Source organism: Magnolia sinica, chromosome 13 (genome assembly GCF_029962835.1).
Source record: "Magnolia sinica isolate HGM2019 chromosome 13, MsV1, whole genome shotgun sequence".
NCBI classification, from domain to species: domain Eukaryota; kingdom Viridiplantae; phylum Streptophyta; class Magnoliopsida; order Magnoliales; family Magnoliaceae; genus Magnolia; species Magnolia sinica.
Window position 1 is genome coordinate 33,983,867 of NC_080585.1, and position 25,102 is coordinate 34,008,968.

At 40.9% G+C, this 25,102-nt stretch overlaps 1 protein-coding gene and 1 long non-coding RNA gene across 2 annotated transcripts; one reads left to right on the forward strand and one right to left on the reverse strand.

The window, feature by feature from the left end:
• Window positions 1-5,610: 5,610 nt before the first annotated feature.
• LOC131224088 (uncharacterized) lies at window positions 5,611-6,482 on the forward strand. Its single transcript, XR_009160819.1, has 3 exons — window positions 5,611-5,689; window positions 6,132-6,309; window positions 6,417-6,482. It is a non-coding gene; the product is annotated as an uncharacterized LOC131224088 (long non-coding RNA).
• Window positions 6,483-21,931: 15,449 nt separating this feature from the next.
• Window positions 21,932-23,980, reverse strand: LOC131224217 (protein NUCLEAR FUSION DEFECTIVE 4-like). Its single transcript, XM_058219754.1, has one exon. The coding sequence runs from the start codon at window positions 23,723-23,725 to the stop codon at window positions 21,932-21,934; it is 1,794 nt and encodes a 597-aa protein (XP_058075737.1). The 5' UTR covers window positions 23,726-23,980.
• Between the last annotated feature and the right edge of the window lie 1,122 nt (window positions 23,981-25,102).

The following is a 25,102-nucleotide window of genomic DNA, read 5'->3' on the forward strand; positions in this document are numbered from 1 at the left end:
CCTTGCCACCAGCCAATGGCTAGTGGTCGGTGCTCCGTGGACCCTACCATGTTGTATGTATTCCACGAGGTCCATATATTTTTCTATATCATTTTATGTTATGAGACGAAAAAATGATGTATATCCCAATCTAAAGTGGACCACATTAGAGGAAACGGTGTTAATTGAACGTTGACCATTAAATTTTTCAAGGGGCCATAAAAGTTTTGGATCAAGCTGATCTTTGTTTTTTTTTTTTTTTTTTCCCTTCATTTGGGTCTGTATGACCTAATCAACAGATTGGATGTCAAATAAATAGTAGAATGTGCCTTGGGAGGATTTTAACGGTGGATATCCAATCACTATTCTTTTCCTGTGGTGTGGTCCACCTGATATTTATATCTCTCTAATTTTTAGGATCAAGCCCTAAAATGATATATAACAATGGATGAACGGAATGGATGAAAAACATACATCATTGTGGGGCCCACAGAGCACCGACCACCAGCCACCGGGCTGGTGGCAGGGAGAGTGGCCCATCCGTTTCGCATTTTCACTTATCCTGAGAGAGGGAAACCAAAAACCCCTCCCGCCTGAAACGCCCTGACCCTAATCCCTCTCTCTCTCTCTATTTCTTGCAATGAAAAGAGGGAGAAAATGGCATGGAAGATCCATTCCATTCCCTTCATTCTCTCGCTCTGTTTTTCTCTCTCATTCCCACAGATGCCTTCATACACAACTCCTCGGGCCTGAGATTCATGAGCAGGGCAACACTTTCGTCATCCATGGAGGCAGCGAATGCCTCTACGCCACCTCCATTTCTACCCACAACAGAAGTTTCACAGCGGGCAACAATGATTCTTATATACGGTAATTCCATCTATAACCCTCGATCCTCTTCGGATTATTCCAGGCTATGCCGCAAATGCTGCCTTGGCACACGTGTGAGTGATCTAGGATGCCGATTGAGTGGTCCTGTGGTGTGTATATTGGGATGGACCGTTCATCATGTGAATGATGTGTGCATGTTGAGTGTAGGTCGTTGGTTGTGATTTTCTTTTAGGGACGTGCAGGTGTGCCAGTAGATTTTCAGGCTGAGGGGCATTTCTCATGTGCCTGTTGCGTGAACGCTTCAGATCTGACACGGTTTTGAAAATGGAGCATTTGGGATTACTATTCCCCGGTTTTGCATTTTTCAATTGTATTGGTAGATAGGATAATTCTTTAAACCCTCAACTTTCCTGATGGTTAGTCTAACGCCAAGAGAAATTAAACTTTTGAACAGGGCCAGCACGGTTAGTTCAAGATCTGGCCCAAAACCAACCTAAGCCTCTCAATGACATCTCAAAAGGCATATTGATGTGGAACAATTGGAGTTAAACTACGAGAATGTCTTTTTTCTCTCCTTTCTTTCAACCCATTTAGTTTAGCTTTAAAAAAAGAGAATATAATTATCAGTTTGATGTTTAAACTTCCAAGATTATGCCTCAAAAATTGATACTTGATTCACTATGATTAAACTTCCAAGATTATGGCACAAAATTGATACTTGATTCACTTGTGACAGTATAAACTAAAGAAAAAAATGGTGCAATCAAAGGGCTAATTCATCTTGCCAGATAAAATTGATTTCATCTAAGTTTTACTAACAATAGTTATTATGTACTTGAGAACATAGTTTTATGGATTATGGGTTATTGTGATTATTTTCAATCCTTGTTAACATCTCTAGAAAATAATTTGGGTTAAATGAGATTAACCCATTTTTAGGTGGCAACCAAACAAGGTCCTGACATGGTCATATTATAGGTATCTAGTACTTGTGTATAGTAACCCTCAAAATTCATAAAACAGATCTACAGCCCTTAAATTTCACGTTGTTCTGACTGCCATTGTACGTGGTAAACACTACAACAAAATTCATAATGACAATCACGTTGAAACCTTCCTACAACCCATTGTGATGGTTGATTGCTATCCAACCTGTTCATAAGGTTACATAGACATGGAAGAAGGGCCATAACTTTTGTGGCCCCCCAAAGAAGTTTTCGACTGTTGGTTTTTTATCCTACTGTGAGGTCCACTTAATAGCTCATATTATAGCTGTAGACATTTGAGCTTGGATGTGATGTTTGCTTGAATTTACTTTTTTCAACATATATTCATGATTTGGTTTATTACTTTCGAATTTTATTGAAATTTAGATGTGTTATGCTTTATTGCTTTCTGTGGAAACATGGATTGGAATGGTTTAGATATGAGTGAGTATGATTAGCTAGCATCATAGTATCATAAGGTTTGTTAGTTTTGTTAGCTAGCATCATAGCATCATATAGGTAGAACAACCATTTTTAGGCAATGACATGACAAAGACCACCTAATGACTAGCTCACATCTTGCACATTTTGGCATATGGCACATATGCAATAGTCATAATAACAATGGTTGCTTATTTTCGCTGACTCACTCCCTTGCAGCTACAGTACATTTTCCACTGGAGGATGCGGCAGGTATGTAAACTTGAATTTCACATGGGAATAAATATACATGCTCATAATGGCAGGGCCTACTTTCTTACTGCTAAAAGTGAATTTCTATAGCTAGGAAACAACCACAAAAACCATAAAACTAGAGCCTTCTTACTAGATGTTGTATCCATGCCAAGAGTTTTTGACTTGCATGGAAAGAACAAAACTATCAGGTGTCTTTTTGGATGAACAATGAAGCTAAAGATGACCCGAACAAGGAATGTTGGCATTTTAAACAGCTCGATCCACTATGGGAAAATGGAAGTGCACATAAAAAATCTGTGTTCAAAATAAATGTAAGCACATAAAAGATGACCATGACAAGCAGATTCCTAATACTACATGGATCTACTTTGAGCTATTAGCTCCCCCATTTTGCGTGGTCAAAATAAATGTAAGCTCATGATATATGATTTAATTGTGGACTTGTTCTGCGTATGAACTGAATGTTTCTTTTGCATGTGCTCCTTGGACTCGGATTGCGTAGTGTGGCACACAGCACCAATGTCAGTACTGTGCACTATTGGAAAAGCTGTGGGGCCCATTATAATGTATGTGTTTTATCCACGACAAGCAGATTCCTACTACCACATGGATCTACTTTGAGTGATTAGCTCTCTCATTTTGTGTAGTCAAAATAAATGTTAAGCTGGGATTTCGTGTATACCACTAATTAGATTGGCAAGAGTTCTACAAACGGCTCTACCCACCAGACATTACTATCCATCACTAATAGATTCATGTGTGCCACTAATTAGATGACAGGGCATTTGAGTACAAGTAAAACCTAAAATTCATTCTGAAAGTTTTTTTTTTCCTTATATTTTCTTCCCTTCATTTCTCTGATTTATGCTCCATGTTTCTGTCTGCTTTGTGTTATTCGAGAAGGAAAAGCAGAAGCAGGAAGGACACTGAAGTGGCATATGCAGAAGGACAGAGAAGTTTACATTTTCTTCATTCTTCTTTTCACTTCTCTGATATTCCATTGTATTAAAGAAGTCTTGTACTAAGAAAGATTTGATTCACAACTTAGAAAATCACAAAGCAACAATATTTTGTGAATACAAATTCCTCATGTTTGAAGTTATCAAATACCTGATTGGTCAAAAGCTTCTCAATCACCATCTGTCAGCATTGCCTGCAATTTTCATATTTTTATGCAATCAGGTGGTCTTTTTTTTTTTTCTTTTTTCTTTTTTCTTTTTTCTTTTGTATGCTGCAGGTGGCATTGTTGGACAAGGGCTTATGATATTGACATTTTCAAACTTTATATATTGACAAATTCAGTCTTTGCATAATCTATATAACGCAATGAATTCACAATTAGCAGGGGTTGAGCAACTCTCTGATTACCTCTTAAAATAGATGGATGTGCTTAATATAGAGTCAATGCCTGTAAAGAAACAGAATGTAGCAAAAGAGTTGTTTGGTTCAATTGGCCTAGCCTATGATGGTGATGGCTTTTTTTTTTTTTTTGGTGATTTGTTTATGTTATATAGATATGTTATATGTATACAAACATGCTACAAGGATTTAATTGTGTTTATTTTATTTGTATCATGCAGAAGGCTTCCTTCTACAAATGTTCAGTCACCTGACATAAATGCACTGTAGTTCTAGAAATGAGAAGGTATTCCATTCTTATGAGTTTTTAGACCATTTCCACCTTTTTGTCTAGAGAATTCCACACTTAGATGCTCAAACTACAATTTTCTATTGTTCTTCTTTTAACACATTTGTGACTGCCATTTTCAGAAAGCCTGCATTTGGTAGTTTTCTATGATGAAGTTGGGCTAAAAAGCTTTCTTCACATCATAATTTGTCGCAACTTGTTGACAGATGTATGAAGTCGTGCGGGATGTTGCAAACTATTTCCAAACGGCAATAATTAGAGGAAGATGACGTGATAAGGTACTGGAGCAATTAGCTACTTTGCATGGAAAATGATCCAATTTTGGACCTGTTTATCTAAGTTATCGTGCATTACATTTCCATACACTTGGCATGCATGTACTGTTCATTTGCTAGGCATTGTCATGGATGGCACATAGCCCAAATATGCTAGTCAGTGTATCGTAGCTGCCGAGTGGACTTATGGGATTACAAATGTTCTGAAGACGGGTATTGATTCTGCCAAGTTCCTTGCATATTAAGATAAGTTTACCAAATTCATTCTGTAAACCAAAGCTTAAACACTCTGCAACTGAATGTTCAAACTCAGAGCTGTTGGATGGTTGTAATGAATTCTCTATATCTTGGATCCCCATTCGCATTGAGTTTGTGTTAGCATTATCATCTATTTTGAAGCCTCCGGGCTACTTTGACCCCTTTCCATCTTGGTCACATTCTTGTTTTTTTTTTTTGGCTAACGTATATATGGGGGCTAATCCCTTCGCACTTAGTCTCTCATACAAACTCTGCTATTTGTAGTTGGCATATGGTGGTATCGATGGTTGCAGGACAAACTGTACAACTGCCCCATTGTTCGAGGCATTTGGAGTGCCCTTTCAGTCAGGTCCATATGAGTCCATCCAAAAAAAAAAAAAAAACAGGGGCATGCATTGGGTACATCGCCGGTATCAGTCAAATACATCCAATACAACATAGATTTCACAGGAGATGCATTTTCACAGGAGATGATTGCCGGAGTTTCCTTGTTGAACTACCATAGGTGTTCTTATGTTGTTATAGATTTCACAGGAGATGCATTTTCGCACCTAGCAAGTGAACAAGTTTGCCTCGCTTGGTCTAGAACGAGCTCCCCTCGGGTCAAGAGTGCATCGAGCATGTCCAAAAACCAGGTGAGTCAACTAACAACAGTCCTCCATATGTATGTTCAATTGTCACAATTTTTTTCAGACTGTTTTGATATTTGATTGTTGTTCTTTCAATCTATTCACATGTTTTTGTTCTTATTTTTTACTTGTTGCTTGTTAGTTAGGTACATAAAAGGCCATCACATTGTGGAGCTCTTCATCTGCTTGATGGACCTTCATTGAATTGTCTTTTTATTTTGAAGTCTTCCATTGTAGATTTTAGTTTTTATAGTCAGGTTTGCATGTCAGATAAATAATGTTTCAAATTACATCATGGTTGTTTTTACTAGGTGAAGTTTGCTAAGCCCACACATGGGTAGAGCCTTCTGCAACAACATATAGCTGCATGTACCAATATAACATAAGGTGCGAGAACAGAACTTTCCATTCAAATATTGCACCAATTGCAAAAGTAGTGTTTTCCCAACATGAAATAAAAATAGATGCACAAGACATTGAACACATAAGCTATCTTTTCTGTTCATTTGGTGTATTTGTTTGGCTTTTCCAAATCTACCAATCTATGGGTCACACTTTGTAATATCTTACTGGTTGGATGTTTCTGAGTGCCCAAAAATAGTCGGACAGCAAGTTTTAGAAAGGCCCACTCATTCAATGGTTGGGATCATAATGTGGGGTAATTTGAAGATAATTCTTATGTTTGAAATGTCCATGCCAAATTTCACATTTTACTCCAGTGTTACAAACTTGAGATTTAAAACTTTCTGAAAGAAAGTTGATAATTGAATACTATCTGTTTTGGAAGCTATGTATTGCTGATTTTGTTCAGGCCATGACTGTCTAATAGGTTTGAGGCACCTATGGATCTAAAGAAAGAGTGGGAAAGATTAATATTTGAACAAAAGTATGGGGAAGCATTCACTTCAGCCCATGAATTGTTGGATGTTTATTTGGTTTTTAGATAATGCAGATTTTGCTTAGTTTTTCAGAGTTTATAATTGAGAAGATGAGCATGTGCTCTTGAAGTATTGTCTCTCTCTCTTTTTTATGACATCTCATCCTTATCTTTTTCTATATTTTTAGTTCTTCAATTTTGCTGCATAACTTTTCTGTATGATGATATTCGTTGTAGGAAGCTATTCGTTGGGGTACTGATTATCTTCTCAAAGCTACTGCTCATCCAAACACCATATATGTGCAAGTTTCTTTTTCTCTAATTCTTTTTGGGGTTGGATTTGCTTTCTTTTTCTTTTTCCTCATGTGGGATCTCCGTTTCTTTTTAGAAAAAAGCTGTTTAATTTGTATTTTCCAGTTGTAGGTAAAAGTATTAACATAGTTATTAGCTACGAAAACGTTCGTAGGTAAACGTTTTAACACAGTTTGTACCTACGAAACGAAACATGCCGTAGGTAAAAGCTTTAACAAAGTTTGTAGCTACGAAAACGTTCGTAGGTAAAAGTCTTAACACCATTTCTATAAAAGTTTTAACAAAGTTTATAGCTACGGAAATATTCGTAGGTAAAGGTCTTAATACAGTTTGTACCTACGAAACATGTCGTAGGTAAACGTTTTAATAAAGTTTGTAGCTACGAAAATTTTCGCAGGTAAAAGTCTAAACACCATTTGTACTTACGAAACAATTCGTAGGTAAAAAGTTTTAACAAAGTTTTTAACAACGAAAAATGTTCGTAGGTAAAAGTTTTAACAAAATTTTTAGCTACGAAAACGTTCGTAGGTAAAAGTCTTAACACTTTGTTGGTAAAAGTCTCAACAAAGTTTTTAATTTCATTGGTAAAAGTCTTACCATTACCGACGATGACATTTTTTCGTCGGTAAAAGTCTTTAGCCACGGCTTTTTACCAACGAAATTACTGACGAAATATTTCGTAGGTAAAAACACTTTGCCTACGAAATAATATCATTTACCTACGAAATTTTTCGTAGGTAAAAGTGAAATTTCTTGTAGTGACCACACTCAAACTCTCCAAAGACATTAATGGCAAAGGTGTGGATCAACACCTCTATCGAAGTATGATAAGAAGCCTATTACATCTCACAGCCAGTCGTCCAGATATATCGTTTAGCATGGGAGTGTGTGCTCGATATCAGGCAGATCCTAAGGAATCCCACCTAATAGTTGTTAAGAGAATCATCAAATATGTAGTTGGAACAACCGCCTTCGGCTTATGGTATCCATTTGAAACATCCACCATCATTGCGGGATATTCTGACGCCGATTAGGCTGAAAATTTGGATGATCACAAATCAACAAGTGGAGGATGTTTCTATATCAGAAATATTTGGTATCTTGGCAAAGCAAGAAGCAAAATTCAATATCTCTGTCCACTGCTAAGGCCGAATATATTGATGTAGGTAATTGCTGTGCACAACTCCTCTGAATGAAACAAATGCCGTTGGAATACGGGATTGAGCAATCCATAATGACCCTCTTCTTTGACAACACAAGTGCTATCAATATCTCAAAAAATCCTGTCAACACTCTCGGACCAAGCATATTGACATCCTTCATCATTTTATCCAAGAACTTGTTGAAGAAAAGATTATTGTGTTAGATTATGTGGCTATAGAGAAACAACTTGCTGATATCCTAACTAAGCCTCTTGATGTAAACAGGTTTAGTGATCTCTAGAAATCAATCAGAATATGTGTGAATTGATGAAAAGCTCAATCACAATGATCCACATAGGCACACCTTCAAACTGAGACTCTCATGATCATTATATGGTTAATTATTCATAGATAATATAAGCAAATCTTTATGAATTAACCATGTTACTTATGTCAACAGAAGTGCTGAAGCTTGACATACTCGATGATATCAAGTCATTTTCAATATCATCGAGATTCAAAATTCGATGACATCGAAAGTTACCATCGATGTAATCGACGACTCTCGGGAAAGATAAGTAAGTGTCTACTGGATTTCCCAACGACCATTATATTTGTTGGACTTTTCCAACATTCATGGACACGGTCTTCAATGACTTTATGAGCCTGAGTTTGATTTCATCGAAACACTGTCGATGACATCGACAAATCTTCTATAAAAGCTAAATGGAAGCATTAGAAATTAACAAATTTTCTTTCATCTTCTCTGGTTCCTTCCATTCCTTTGTTGCCTTCAAAACATTTAAGAAGAGAAAGAACATGGTTAAGGGCAAAGGTAAGGATCTCTCTTCCTCAAAATCTTCAAAAGTCAGGAAAGGCAAAAATGTGGGCACTACAGAAACTAGATCACCTCCAAATCAATCGGATTGGGAACAAGTCACAATCGTGGATTGTATTGTTCTCAACAGTGCTTTTGAGCCTTATGGGGTGGATCTTTTGTTAGAAACAATTGGCTGGCAGAATATACTCAATTTGGGTGGTTCCTACCAATATGAAATGATTCAGCAATTTTTCAATTTTTGTCACATTGTTCGGGACTATCTGCCATGTATTCGTCTATCATTTCTACAACAGACCAAGCTCATTACTCTAATTGTTCTTGGACGTCTTCTAAACATAGGTGTGACTCGAATCCCAGTCAGTAAGTGAAGTCTGAATGAATTAGGAATGTGGGGGGAAATCATGCGTGCACTGTGCCAAGGTGCTAAATTCCTAGGAATGATGAAAACGTACTTCCTATGAAATATCTAGGAACTTTGTTCAAAATCCTCCACAGTATCTTCAGTACGAATGTGTATCCATGTGACACCAAAGAAACTGAACTAAACCCCTTTGTGCTCAATGTCCTGTATGACGTATATCAAGAGGTTCCTATGTGCCTACTAACCCTTATCCTAGAGCAACTGATTAGGATAGTCAAAGGGGATCATCTTGATACACTTCCATTTCTGTCCCTCATCTGCAAACTCGCACATTGGGTAGGACTACCGCCAACATCAGATAAAGTATATCCTGAAGTATGGTTCAACCATGATGCAGTTCAACAGGTGTACGTTTCAGCCTATTCTCATACAGATAGTCCTCCACCAGTAGGAGCAAGCAGCTAGCAGCCCAATATGCAAACTCCATAGGGATCTAATCAGACACCCCTCTGTAGTCCCGAGTCAGTCACAAATTGCCGCCATCATGTACTTGAACGCCATCTGCTGATTGGACTAGCCGGGATTAATGAGCGGCTTCACAACTGCGAACGACGACTGTCTGGGATTGAGGACAGGATGGACGCTCTCCAGCACAATATGCAACAAATTCTTAAATTGCTGACGATTGGAGGACCTCAACCACTCTAGTTGGTGAAGGAGTAGGCATATGGATGTGTCCATGCATGGACACTGTGATCACTTTTTGCAAAGACAACATACTTTTTTTTATCTGACCTTGCATATTTTGGGTTATTAGCTATTTTTTGTTTTGATATGCCCATGGTTGGGCTGGATATTTTGTTGGTTTGGGATGGATGATGAAATACTACCAAGCTTAGGCAGTTTTTATTTTGGATATTTTTGTTGATGGCTGTTTGATGATTCATATATCCTTGCTGCCATGTCTCTTTCTGTTCTCAATTATGCATGAAATTCTATGAAATGCTGGTATGAATTGTGATTGTCTTCTCCTGCATATTCCTTAACAATTGAAAATTGATATGTGATTTATGTCATATAAAGTTAAAATATTATTTTCTGTTAAAATCACAGCTCCCCTTTTGACCTGGTATGCATAAATGGTTTCCATGCAAATAGAGATGTCATTATCTATTATACACCTGTCTCTTACTGATTATGTATTTTAGAAATATATCTGGTATGTATGGTAATATCTGGCTCTCTATTGTTTCTCTCATATCTTTATGCTACAACTTCAGTCAACTAGTATTGGTATACTACCCTTTGCTAATGACTGACAAAAAGGGGGAGAACAAATCCCACCACAAAGAAAATTGTATGTATCTATGTATGAATGGTGGTACAAGAGTTAGGGGGAGCAGCTGCATGAAGACAGGGGGAGCAGCTACATACTTGTGTGCTTAAACTTGCAGTAGCATTGTAAAATTGTGTAAAGAGTTATGTACACACAATTAAGGGTGTTGGTCTAGATGTTGTTCTACGACTTCGGGTGTTTTGTCATGTAATTGACAAAGGGGGAGATTGAAAGTGCCCTGGTTTGTCAATTAGCGTGAGTATTGAGTCAGCCAGACAAGCGAGCCCCATAGAAAGATTATTCAAGCATCTGCCTCAACAGGATGTGTACCCGAACTCTCAAAGGTAAAATTAGTCTCATATCCCATGTCCCAAAACATCAGGTATATAAAACTCTTAAAAATGATTAGAACAACATAGTGTTTAAGGTGAGAAAACTTTTTTGTAAAATCAGAAAAATCTCTAAGTTTTCTACCTTTATCGATTTATCGATAAGTGGTTCGATGAAATCGAACTCCGTTATCGTTGAACTCGATATTATCGAAATGAGGACTTCAGATGTCCAGCAACCTCAATGAATTCTGGACTGAATTATCAATGAATCGATGACAGGCTCGATATCATCGACTTTCAAATCTCGAGTTCATCGAGGCGGCTCGATGACATCGACAATTAGTCAGGTTGTGTCCAGAATGCAGTTAAGAAAAATCATGTGATTTTCGATATCTCGAAGAGAGCCTCGATATCCTCGAAATTCAAAACTCGATGATATCGACGGACCCTCGATGATATCGGATTGGGACACAATTTTATCCAGCAAGCTTTCAGGTAAATTCATTCAAGTATCGAGGAGTACCCGATGAATTCGATATTCAAATATCTATCATATCGAGACCAGGTCGATGCCATCGAAATAGGACACAAACTGTCTAGCAAGCTTATAGAAAAATTCCTTAAAAATATCGATGAATCGAAACTGGTATCGATATTATCGACATTCAAATTAGGATGATATCGAGGAATGCTCGATCATATCAATACCTGTTATGTTTCAAAGGCAAGTCTGCTCTCAAGTTTTCAAATGTCGAGGAATCAAACCATGTGTCAATGAAATCAGAGTTCGAAATCTGATGACATCAAAGCATGTTCGATATCCTCGACTAGTTGGCAAAAAGATTCAAAAGCATTTGACAGATTCAGTTCGTGCCATCGAGCGGGCATTCAACGTTATCAAGAGTATACGCTCGATGATATCGAAGATTGCTCGATAATATCGAACTCTGTCAAAAATATGACTGTTTTATTTACGTTGGAACTTTTTGCCTATTTAATGAGAGCTTGCCTTTGGTTGTTTGTAGAGAAAATAGATAGAGCTTTAGAGTAATTAATTCAGATTACCTACCCTGAGCCTTTTTCTCTTATGGGAGTTCATCCTCCAATCCACCCTCATCATTGATATTCAATAGAGTGAATTAGGGAATGAACTTTCGCATTAAAGGACTCTCCAGCTACCACCTTAATGGTAAATTATTGAGCAGGAATACCTTGAATGCATAGATGCTTGGAATCACTCTATTTCTAATATAGGAAAATACTTAATAGAGTAGGATTCCAACATAACCTTGACCCAACCCGTCGCCTTACATTGGAGCATCATCTGTGTTGCGGTTCAAAGGAGCTGAAGATTCTTCATCATCAAAGGAGGAGATCTTCATCAATGTGCTTAATGGGGCTCATCTACTTATCTGTAAGTCATTAGAGTTCGGAGACCCTTTTGATCATTCTTTTTGTAGGATTAGGTCAAAGGTACTTCTCACCCCTTTCAAGTCCTCATACGAGGCCTCCGACGGGAGAGTACGTGGGGGTGTTGTGTGTTGACCCTTGCTCTTTAGAGAGCATAAACTTAGGTCCTTTGTGTAGGTCCTTGACCTTTATGGTCTAAAACCTAGGTGTTGTGTGTTGACCTTTACTCTTGTGTAGGGCATAAATTGTTAGGTTCCTTGTGTGGATCCTTGGCCTATGTGGCATAAAATCTGGGTGTTATCTGTTGACTTTTGCTCCTATGTGGGGCATAAACTTGTGTCTCGTGGAGACATGTTAGGTACCTTGTGTAGGTCCTAGAGTCAGCCTTGTGTAGGTTATACTGGTTTAAGGTGAACCTGATTTGAAACCTCCGTTAGTGAGATCCGGTACACTCAAGGGTTAAGTGCGTCCACCGAAAGTGGACTAGACACGTAGTCGAACCATTATAAAAATGACTGTATTTGGGATTGCTATTTACTCTTACCACTTGTGTGATTTCTCTTAATGTTCTCATAATGCATGCTTACATGATTAGCTATAACTAATTAGAATCACATCTCACACACAGTCACATCCATCATGAACTATATTTTACAGCTTGTTTATGTTTTGAATAGTCTTATGATTAGATCCTCTATTTGGCTTGGAAGCCAATAGAGTTACATTGTATTCCACCCCCTCTAGGACATCCTGGCATATTCCCACTTCAACTGAAGCGGTCATTGCCGCAATTTCACTAGGGTCATAGGCGCATCCACGCCCCACTTTCTTAGCCTGTTGAACATCCCTAATGTGTACGCTCTTTTCCTAAGAGACTCTGGTGTTGATGGTCTATTTAAGTTAGAATTATTTAATAATTCGACTCATTAGTATCTTAGCAAGGTTTAGTAGTAACACTCGTGTATTAAAGATGTGAGGTGTTACATAGGTCCAACTCGACTCGATCCAGTTTTTACAAGTACTTGACCCAAACTTTATCCAATTCAAGACTGAGTCCAGCATGGCTGACTAAATCTGAACCAATTCATTACTGGCCTGACCTGAATTGAGTCCGACTCGGTCAAGGAAACTGAGTCGGATCGAGTTGGGTGCGAATTGAGTCAGATCGAGTTGGGTACAAACTGAGTCGGATCGAGTTGGGTACGAACCGAGTCCGACCAGACCACCAGCGAGCTAGGACGGGACCCACCATGAATGTCGATCTGAGTGCAAGCTTGAGCCAGGACAAAACGCTGGCTACAACCGAGCCAACGAGGTCCCGAGCTCAGTCAGACCACCAGCGAGCCAGGGCAGGACCCACCATGAAGTGCGGTCCACCAGCGAGCTAGGGCGGGACCCATCGTCATGTTCAGTAGCTAATCTGCATCCGTCCTAATCTAGGGCAGGCCATGACCGATGTCTCGAGCTAAGGCATGCCACCAACAGCCTATACGGTTACACCCGACATCCCAAGCTAGGGCGGGAGCTCGAAAATACACAGGAAAAAAACATATAAATGGAACCTACCTAATTAATGGACAATGTTGACCAGTGAAGATGGGATGTTGGGCTGCTAAGTGGCCTGGATTCCAATCGAGTTTGGTGCAACGCCAGCTCGGGTAGGGTTAGGGTTCGGGTAGAAGAATGGTAAAGGTGTGTGTGTGTGTAAGGAAAATCTGACTTTATACTACCCGATTCCGATTTGGATCGAATCGAATCGAGTTACTACATAACCCGAACTCGACTCGGTCGGGCGTCGGATCCGAGTGGGTCTACTTGATCGGTTCGGGTCGAGTTGGATCCGACCGGTTCAGTCGAGTCGAATCTGACCAGTCAGGTTAGATCCTGCCCACCTCTAGTCATAAATGGGTGTTCATAGATTATAACTTGCATGTGAATTTGTTGCATGTCATTAAAGTAATACGAAGATTATGGAATCAATGACCAATTTCTCCACATAAAGAGACTATTACTTTGAATTGAAATTAACACACTGTGGGTCGATGCTCTGAGGTCTAATGGACTACGTTCATGCCTAAATTCTTCTCAATTGAGGGGTATCTTAAAGAATGAAGGGAATTTGATCACCTTCATGATATGAAGGCCATGAAAATGAAATCATCATCGAAGAATTTACATGCATGTAGGAAAAAAACTGCCCTAGAGTTGTCATGGGTGAAAGATGAAATGACCGTGAAGCAATACGAATTAGTGAATGTATCTTCTCTGCATCGTCAGAAGACATCTTATGCCAAGGTATGAAGACTAACATGACAAAATATGTGATGTCATAAATATAAAGAGAAGATAGCCTTATGAAAGGAGAGAAGACCATCAACCCAAGAGATGTCAAGCAAGAGATGTGGAGAAGATATCCAACAAAGGAAAACAGCATGCAAGGGAGACAACATAAAATGGTTTCCTACCTATAGAGAGAAGACCATCTAACAGACGAACGTGGCATGTAGTAGAGAAAGATAATGGTGGATTTACAAGGAGAATATAGCCATTGCAAAGGGAGAAGGATTTTACAGATGACAATTCAGCAACGAATGTTTAGAGGAGTGTACCTCAAGCAGTACACCAACATTACCAAGAAGTCACATTATTAATACCATTGTATTACAAGAAATTCTACTATGAATTTCTCTTTATATTGTGGTTTAATTACTCTAATTTGACATCAGAGAATTTTGTTGATCAAATGACCCTTTTTAATGCCTTTTTGTAGATGTTAGTATAATTATTACAGAATTCCATCATATTACTGTAGTAATTTGCAATCCAAACAAGTTCTAAGAGTAAAAAGGTCAATTTCTTCAAATAAAACTGCTCTGCAGCTAATCTCAAAAAATTGCTTGAAACAGAGAGACACATTTGACCTATAATAATAACAGATTAACAAAGATAAAATCTATTTCTTTTATAATCATTACACATGATTCGCTACCCTTTTAACGAACATATTGGGATTCAAGTATGACAAACAGAACCTAGGATGAACCATTCTTAATAATTCTTTAATATTGTTAATCACCATATTTCAACTTGCCGCTCAAAAATAAACAGTTAATAAAACAAATACATCAATGTTTTATGTTCAACCTAAAAAAGTACAAAGATCAATGGCTAATATGTTCCAATATGAGAGAACTACAGCTTGGATCTAGAGCTGGGCAGAATTTGACCCGATCCGATCTAAACCGAAGGTCAGGATCGGGTCGGTTCAAGTAGGCCCACTTAGATCCGAACGTATATCGAGTCGAGTTCTGATCAGTGGCCAATCCAGGCCAATCCGATCCGATCCGATTCGGTCGGATACTATATAATTAATATTTACTTTTTTATTTTCATTTTTTTACTACCCGCCTCATCCAAACGAAACTCTAATCCCTCCCTTCTCTTTCTCTACCCGAACGAGCTGCGCCGCACCCACCCATCTCTCCTTCTTTCTCTCCCTCTTTCTCTCCCAATTTCCCTCCTCTCCTTCTTTCTCTCCTTCTTTCGCTCCCGATTTCTCACATCTCCTTCTTTCTCTCCTCTTTTCTCTCCCTCTCTATCCTGATCTTGATTCAACCCAGTCCGAATCGACTAGACAGACTCAACTAGATCTGACTCAATTTAGTTTCCCAGACTGAGTCGGACTCAGTTCGGGTTAGGCCAGCAATGATTTGGATCGGATCGAGTTAGCCCTGCTAGACTCAGTCTCAGATCGGATCAAGTTCAGGTCAAGTTCTTGAAAAATCGGATCGAGGCGAGTTGGACCCAATCCGGTCTGACTCGACTCGATGCCCACCTCTACTTAGATCACCAAGCATTGGCCCCACTTATCGGAACTAAAAGACACCAACGATGTGCAAAGTGTACGATACAACTCCTCAATCTATCATCTCCTATCCTCCCGTTCATTTTACCTACATGCCTACTCTGGATCATGAAAATGTGCGCCTCGTACTAGGGCCCACATGCAGAGGTGTTCAGATGATCATAACCATCTATGTTTTGGGTGTTAATCAAGATGCAACACAGTGAGAAACTTACAATGAATGTTATATTACTGACCGTTCATACGTGCATTTTTTATTTTTTACAAAATTTACGAATGGCACATTCAAATCAGTCAATCAACAGTCAGAATTGTTTACTTCAGTGGAAGCGAATTGGCTGGTGTACCACACCCCCACCGACCAGGCTCGTGTGTTGACGTCACCAAGTTCTGTGAGTCCCATCATGAGGTATGTCTTATATCCAAACCGTCCATCCATTTTACAAGCTCTTCATAAGTCAATATTCGAAAAATAGGATGGATCAAATGATCAAGTAAACCACACCGCAAAAAGAAGTGAGGATTGAACGTTAACTATTGAAACTGCCCTCTTGGAGGCTTTCTAAGTTTTGGATCAATATGATATTTGTTTTTCCTCTTCATCTAGGCATGTGTGACGTTATTAATAGATTAGATGGAAAATAAACACTAAGGTGGGCCTACGAATATTTGAGAATCATTGTTCCCACTACTATTTGTGGTGTGGTCCGCTCAGATTTGGATAAAACTCATTTTTGGTATTAAACTCTAAAATAATCTTTTCCAAATGGATGAGCAGCGTGGATATAATAAATACATCATTCTAAGCCCATGTAACTTTGATCTCCTTTGAAGAGTTCCTACCACCTGGAGCTCGAGGATCTTCAGCGCTCATCTTTGCATGACACGTACCAACCAGGTCGGTAGTGTGTGGTGGTACATCAGCCAATCGCCTTAGGACAGAAGCGGTTTGGCTGGTGTACCACACACCAGCTATATAGCTGCTATAGGTACGTGTCGCGCGAAGATGAGCACCGATGCTCCTCGAGCTCCGAGTTGTATGAACGGTTCAAAGGAGATCAAAGTTACATGGGCCCCACAGTGATGTATTTATTATATCTACACTGTTCATCTATATTTAGAGATCATTTTAGAGCATCATCCAAAAAATCAATCATATCCAAAGATCATCTGGACCACACCAAAAATAGCAGCGGAGATAATGATTTTCACCGTTTGTAGGGCCCACCATAACGTTTATTTTCCATCCAATACGTTCATAAGGTCAAAAAGACATAAATGAAAAGGAAAGACAAATTTCATATTGATCCAAAACTTCTGTGACCCTGAAAAGGGTTTTAATGGTAGACATTCAATCTCCCACTGCTTTTTGCAATGTGGTCCACTTGATAGTTAGATCTGTATTATTTTTCATATCAAGACTTAAGACGAGCTCGCCAAATGGATGAATGGTTTGGATATAACACATACCTCATAATCATACCCACGGAACTTGTTGACTTCAATACAGCAGCTATATAGCTGGTGTGAGGTACACTAGCCAATCCGCTTCCCTTAGGGCACACCAGTAACCTATCTGGCGTGGGAAGGAAACATATTGGCTGGTGTACCACACACCACTGGCTGGTGTGTTGATGTCACCAAGTTACGTGGGTCCCATCATGAGGTATGTGTTATATCCAAACTGCTTGTCAATTTTGTGAGCTAGCCGTGAATTTTGAGCCAAATAATAAGACATATCTAAAGATCAAGTGGACCACACTACATAAAACAATCTACCATTGAAACCCTTTTGGGATCATATAAGTCTTGGATCAATATGATATTTATTTTTCCTCTTCATCCGGGGCTGTGTGACCTTATGAACATATTGGATGGAGAATAAATATTGAACTCAATGTTGAAAGGAGGTATCTTTCACTTAGTCTACCTATTGAGCCATGGATCAGGGTGTAAAAGAATATCAAAGTAACATGGCCCCATTATGATGTATTTATCATATCTATACCGTTCATCCATTAGGCGAGATTATTTTAAATCTTAATGCTAAAAATGATTAATTTACAAGGCTCAAGTGGACCATACCACAAATAGTAGTGGGACAATAATTCCGACAGTTAAAACATTTGTAGGACCCACCTTAGCGTTTAATTTTCATCCAATTTGTCCATAATTATTTCACACGGACATAGATGAAGAAAAAATATATATATCATATTGATCCAAAATTTCTATGACCCCAAAAGGGTTTCAATGGCAGGCATTTAATCCTCTACTGCTTTTTACAACATAGTCCACTTGATTTTTGGATGTCTTATTTTTAGGCGCAAGGCTTAGGATGAGCTCACCAGGTGGACAAACGGTTTGGATATAACTCATACCTTATGATGGGACCACATAACTTAGTGACGTAAACACACCAGCACGTCGTTGGTTTGTGGTTCACCAGCCAATCCACTTCCGAAAAGGTGAACGCTTGGGGGACGCGGATTGCGGCCAAACCCTGCCCGTCTCTAGCCCCGAACGGATAGTTGTCTTAGGGGTCCACCGTGATGTATCCGTTTATCCAAGCCGTTCATCCCTTTTCTCATATCGTTTTAAGGCATGAACGAAAAAATGACATAAATCCAATGCTCAAGTGGGCCACACCACAAATGACTCATGCATTTAATACAACTGGCATATAACGCTCAGTGCATTTAATGCAACCAAGCTTATTATTTGGTGTGGTCCACTTGAGCGTTGGATTTATGTCATTTTTTATTTATGCCTTGAAATGATCTTAGAAAAGGAATGAACGGCTTGGATAAACAGATACATCACGGTGGGCCTGCCTACTGACCGTTCGGGGCTAGAGACATGCTGTGGTAGGACGCAATCTGCGTCCACGCTTGGGAATAACCAACCACCTTAGCATGTGATGTGGGGAAACGGATTGGTTGCTCCCCCTGCCTACTGACAGTCCGGGCAGGGCTATGTGGGGCCCACCGTGGTGTAAGTGTTTTATCCACGCCGTTAATCGTTTTTCTCAGATCATTTTAAGGTATTAGCCAAAACATGAGGCAGCTACAGAGATTAAATGCACCACAAAGTTGGGATTTAATTTCTTCCATTAAAAACTTGTAGGGAGCTGGAGAAGTTTCGTATCAAGCTGATATTTGTTTTTTCACCTCATCCACGTCTACATAACCTTATTAATAGGTTGGATGGTAAAAAAAAAAAAAAAAAAAAACATCAAGTGTCCCTTAGAAAGGTTTCAAACGGTGGGTGTCATTATCACTGCAGCATCCTTTGGTGTGGTCTACTGGACCTCTGCTTCATTTTTTAATTTATCTCTTAAAATTATTTTATAAAAACGTTGAATGGAGTGAATAAAACAATTACATCACGGTGGGCCCCACGTAGCCCTGCCCGGACGGATTACCGTCCGAGCGGGGGTAGGACGCAATCCGCTTCCCTGCCATCAGCCTCGTGGCTGATACACCCAGATCCATAGTTCAACTAGTAGACTGAGTGGAGATACCTCGTTTCAACACTTGAGGTCTTGGTATCGATCCCTAGTGAGGGTGGCTAACATGGAGTATGTGTACTGACATGGGTGTGTACTAACAAGCTAACCCAAAAAATAAAATAAAAATCGTGGCTGATGGGCAGTGCTCTGTGGGCCCTTCCATGATATATGTATTTTATTTATTTTTTAAGATCATTTTAGGTCTTGATCCTAAATCTCAGGTAGATCACACCACGGGAAAACAATAGTGATTGGATATCCATCATTAAAATCCTCTTTAGGCCCAATGTACTGTTTATTTGACATCCAATCTGTTGACTAGGTCATACAGCCCCGATGAAGGGAAAAAACAAAGATCATCTTGATTCAAAACTTTTATTGCCACCAAAAGGTTTTTAATGGTCGATGCTCATTGAACACTGTTTCCTTTAGTGTGGTTCACTTGATATTTGGATATACATGATTTTTGGTCTCTTAAGTTAAAATGATATGAAAAAATAGATGGTCGGAATAGATGAAACACATACAACATGGTGGGGCCCACAGTGCACCGACCACCAGCCAATGAGACGTGGAACCCACGCTGGATTAAAGCGGTGCTCGGATTGCGTAGTGCAGCACACAGCGTCCGCGAGGGTGCTGTGTGGTGCTCTAGAAGTTCGGTGGTCCTCACATTGATGTATTTATTTTATCGAAGCCGCCCGTCAATCTTTCCAGCCCATTTTAAGGCACCAGCCTAAAATGTGGCTGATCCAAATCTCACGTGAAACAGTGGTAACCGAAAGCCTACCATTAAAAACTTCCTAAGCCAATGTTTATTTACCACCCGGCCTAGGGCTTTCAATGGGCCCAGGGAGTACCAATTGGAGTTTTGGGCTTGGCCTCTATTGGGCCAGGTATGTGGTGGTGTAAGCCTGATAGTTGGGCTCAATCTTGAATCAGAGCCCAATTGTAAATGGAGCTAGACTCGGATTTAAACTTCAAAAGACCATAAACCTGGCCTGGTCAGATAGGTCTTTTCTAAATCTAATATTTTCTCTTCTTTCATTCTCTCCCTCTCACTCCAAAATATCATTTATCCATGGAGATATTCAAGACTCCGGATTGGATAGACTCGAGTCAAGCTATGTGTAAATGTCTCGGGCTAGATTTAGACCAGACTATTTCAGCCCGTCACGTACCAGGCTGAATTTGAGCTTAAAGTTTAGGGCCCGTTTGGCCGGGTGGACTGGAAGGGAATGAATGGTATTCGGTTGGATGGCATGGATTTGAAGGTAATAATGGTGTTGTCAGTGGATTGTCTTTAGATCCATGGGATTGCTATATTCCGGAATTGCTATATCGAGTCTGTTTGGCACGCCGGGCCAATCCTGGGATTAAACCTTCTCATCCCTTCCACTCCCTCAAACCAAACACGTTCAAGGCAAATTTGAAAGGAACAGGGTGGATTGGATGGGATTTAAAGGTAATGATGGTGTTGTCAGTGGATTGTTTTGAGATCCATGGGATTGCTATATCCCGGATCAGATCACCCATTGTGTTTGGCACGCCCGGCCAATATTGGGATTTAACTTCCAAACCCTTCCAATACCATCCAATCCCTTCCAATCCGGCCGGCCAAACGGGCCCTTAGAATTACAGGCCAGGCTTAGAAAGAACTTGTCGCAGCCCTAACCTGGCTAAGCGACAGCCGTCAGTGACACATACGTGGACGAAGGTAAAACACACATACGAGCGGACGCGGATATCCTGCGAAAGGCTTTCGCAGGAACTTCCTGCGCTGGAAACTTGGGTGGGGCCCAATGTGATGTTTTTGAGAAATCCACCCCGGCCATCCATTTTCCAAGATATTTTTAGGTTAACAGGCCGAAAATGAGCGGTATCCAATACTCAAGCGGACCTAAAATGTGAGTATTGAACGTACACAGTTGAAGTTTTGAATCAAGCTAATATTTGTGTTTTCAGTTCATCCAAGTAGGAATGACGTTATTAACCGTATGGATGTCACGTAAACATCACTTTCTACCCCAGAAAGTTTTCAACGGTAGGAATTTTCCTACCCACCTTTTACTCTAGTGCGGCCCACTTGAGTCTTGGATCCTTCTCAATTTTTGTCTTAAGTACTAACATGAGCTCAGAAAACGGATGTACGGGGTGGATTTCTCAAAAACATCACGTTGGGCCCCACCCAAGTTTCCAGCGCAGGAAGTTCCTGCGAAAGGCTTTCGCAGGAAATCCGCGTCCCATACGAGCTGCTTGATCCAAATGGCAGGCATTCTATCTTCCGGGTCCTCTGTTACCTGGTCAACAGAGAATTCCCGATACCCCAATCCTCATTGGTCCACGTCACCACTCACTGAAAAAATAAAAAAATAAAAAAAAGCTTCGGACGCCGAACCATCAGGATAGCAGGAAATCCCTGTTGACCAGATAACAGAGGATCTCGACTCCACAACTGGCAAACTATCACAACTGTTTCCTGGAGTGTGGTCCACCTGAGATTCGGACAACTGGCAAATGTATATAACGTGGATAAAACAAATACATCATGCTGGGTATATAGCTTTACCAGCACCACACGGCAGTGTGCTTCACTACATAATCCGTGTCTGGTGAAAAAAAAATAGTCTCTCTTCCACACTCTACCGCTTGTTGCCATCCATAGCTCTGGAAGACGCTCTCTCCTCATCCTTCTCTCCACCACCATTTACATTTCGGCCGGCACACATCTCACCCGTTCCCATCTGGCCCACCTCTCGGAATCTCGAGTAGATATCACTCTTATAGAATTCCCTTGTTCTGATCACAAGAACAAGCGAAACCAACGATCCAATGAATGTCACAGCCGTAATGATGATGAACGATAATCTATAACACTTCGGCCCAATACAAGTCAACTTGCCGGTAATGGCCCCACCCACAACCGCTCGCTGCTTCATCGCCTCCCGATCATAAAGCCGACCCGCCACCTTCACGTTGAGTATATACGATCCAACCGGGCTAGCAAGGGCACCGAAATTGTACAACGTCCCATAGTACTTGAGCCCAAAAATTTCAGAAATGATGGCGTAGATCATCGGCCACTGCGCTCCGAAGCAGAATCCGATAATTACCGACGCTACATAAAGAGAACCCGGTGTGGGAAATGCTATCAGGATGTGGCCCACACAAGAGACGAGGAGAACCAACGTGAGCATCAATGGTCGAGGGAACCCGTGCTTAGAGAGAAGGATTTCAGATGCAAATCCAGCCGCCACCCTTCCGCCGAAGTTCCATATGCTTATCAGCGATACAAAGGTGCCGATCGTCAGATGCGGGTAGCCCAATGACTCGCCGATCTGACCCATGTTGTCGACTGCTGTTAGAGTGCCGCCGAGGCCGCATACAATCACGACGAAGATGATTAGCATGTCGACGCTCACGAGCGCCTGGAGGATGGTGTAGTCCTCGCCTCTTTTCGGCGATTTAAAGATATCTGTAATGCGGGAAATTCGTGTTTGCTTAGTTGGTGGCTGTAGTTTTGGAGAGGGAGGAATTGGAGGTGGGGGCAATGAAATTTCTGATACGGATGGTTCTTGCTTTGTCTCGACGGATATTGTAGATTGGTTTTTGAGCTTCTGTATGGAAAGCTCTTCTCTCACGACGATAACAAGAGGGAGGAAGAGCAAGAACAGAACGACAGCGGCACTGCCGCCATATTCAGGAGCGGAGAAGCTTACCTGCTTCTCAATAATGATTATAAGCATGAGATATCCAGCTAGAGCTAGTGCAATGTAGAGAAAAGAGTAGAATATCTTGAGCTCGTTTGGCTGCCGGATAGATTTTATTATCCGAATTGTGCCGAGAAAGACGATGGAGAGTGCGGCCGGGAGCCACGCAATGAGTAGGATCAGTGACTTGGAATCATGGCCGTAGATTGTTAGATAGAGCTGGTTGAAAATGGCCCCACTGAGACCGACGTAGCCCTTGAGGAGACCGATCATGATGCCGCGGCTCTCTGGGAAGTTCCTGACGCAGGTTACAAGCGCGCCGGTGTTGGCGAAGGTCTGTGAATTGGCGCCAATGCAGATGTAGAGGCACATCTGCCAGACTTTGGGATGGGCAATGCGGCCCGTCACGGCAAGCCAGACCATGAAGTAGCCGGTGAAGTTCATCGCAGCGCCGATGGCGAGCACCGCCCATGGCGGGATCAGCTCGTTGATTAGGCCGGAGAGGATGCCGACGTTGGCGCCGAGGTCTTTGAAGAATCCGAGGGTGTTGAGTGTTTGCTGGTTGTAGGCCATTGATGATTTTATGTCGCTGGAGTAGATGCCGTAGATGTAGGTGGCGCCTGCCCCTGACATTATCAAGAACGACCCGAAGACCATGAACCAACGGCCGCGGATCACCTGCAGGGCGGGTCCTACCATACTCGTTGCACGGAAACTGCTGATCATGGCTGACAAATCAAGGGAGGCAGCTGTGGGTAGGATGGTGATGAACGCTCAGAAGCTAATGGACACAGTCGCCACACGTGCGAACAACGGCCAGCAACATGTCTCTGGTAACAGAATAGCGAGGAGGAAGATTGGTATGACAATTTGAGAGGATAGATTGTAGTGGAGTGGATATCTTCAATTAAAACTAGGGAAATGATGCACTGCTCTCACGTGTAAGCTATGGTGTTCTTGTTGTATAGGGGCATCCGTATTTGAAGTAGATAAAATACATACATCACACATAGATCATGCATACATCATGGGCCCACAGATTTTGACATCACGGACTTGGTAGAGGTGGGGTCATTACCCAATACGTGTCCTTGCGAGGGCTAGAGGGAGGGACGAAAGGCTTTCGGAGGAAGTTCTTCCATTGCATGCTCTCACACGTGTGAGTTATGGTGGACCATAGAGCTTTTTCACCACTGACTTGAGCAGCGGAGGTATCACTGCCCGCTCTCAGTCCCAAAAGGCTCCAAAAACGAGGGAGAGAGATAAAAGAGAATAAGAGAGAGAGAGAGAGACGCGCTTGCATTGTGCGGTGACCCACACCTGCCCAAGTAGGTGGTGGAAGAGCTAAATGGGCCTACCATGATCACGTGTTTTATCCATGCTGTCCATCCATTTTGCCCCCATGAGGCAGCAGTGGATGGGTGGTGATGGACGGCCAGAAGCTAATGGCCACACGGCGCAGCCTCACGTGCCAACGACGGCCACTATCTTCGCTCCAATGACAGATTTGCGAGCGGTGGGATATTGTGGAGGATTATTATAGCAATGGCAGAGCGGGAGGAAACTATCTAGGCTCTCAGGTCCAAGCTCTGGTGTTCTTGTTGCAGTGGGATACCTGCATTTTAAGATCGACAGACTGGGGCCGTCCTAATAAGAAACGGATTGGCTACTCCCCTGCCACCAGCCCGGTGGCTGGTGGTCGGTGCTTTGTAGGCCCCACCATGATGAATTTTTACCGATCATTTCAGGGCTTTATCCCAAAAATAAGAGGGATATAAGTCTCAGGTGGACCAAACCACAGGAAAACAATAGTGATTGGATATTCACCATTAAAATCCTCCTAAGGCTCAATGTACTGTTTATTTAACATCCAATCTGTTTATTAGGTAATACAGACCCTGATAAATGGAAAAAAACAAAGATCAGATTGATCCAAAACTTTTATAGCCCCCAAGAAGTTTTTAATGGTCTACGTTCATTCAACACTGTTTCCTGTAATGTGGTCAACTTGAGACTGTGATATATCTAATTTTTGGTCTCGTACCATAAAATGATCTCTAAAAATAAATGGACGGCATGGATGAAACAAATACATCATGGTGG

Excerpts from the sequence above, each read along its gene's own strand:
- LOC131224217 (XM_058219754.1), bottom strand. The coding sequence starts at position 23,725 with ATGATCAGCAGTTTCCGTGCAACGAGTATGGTAGGACCCGCCCTGCAG.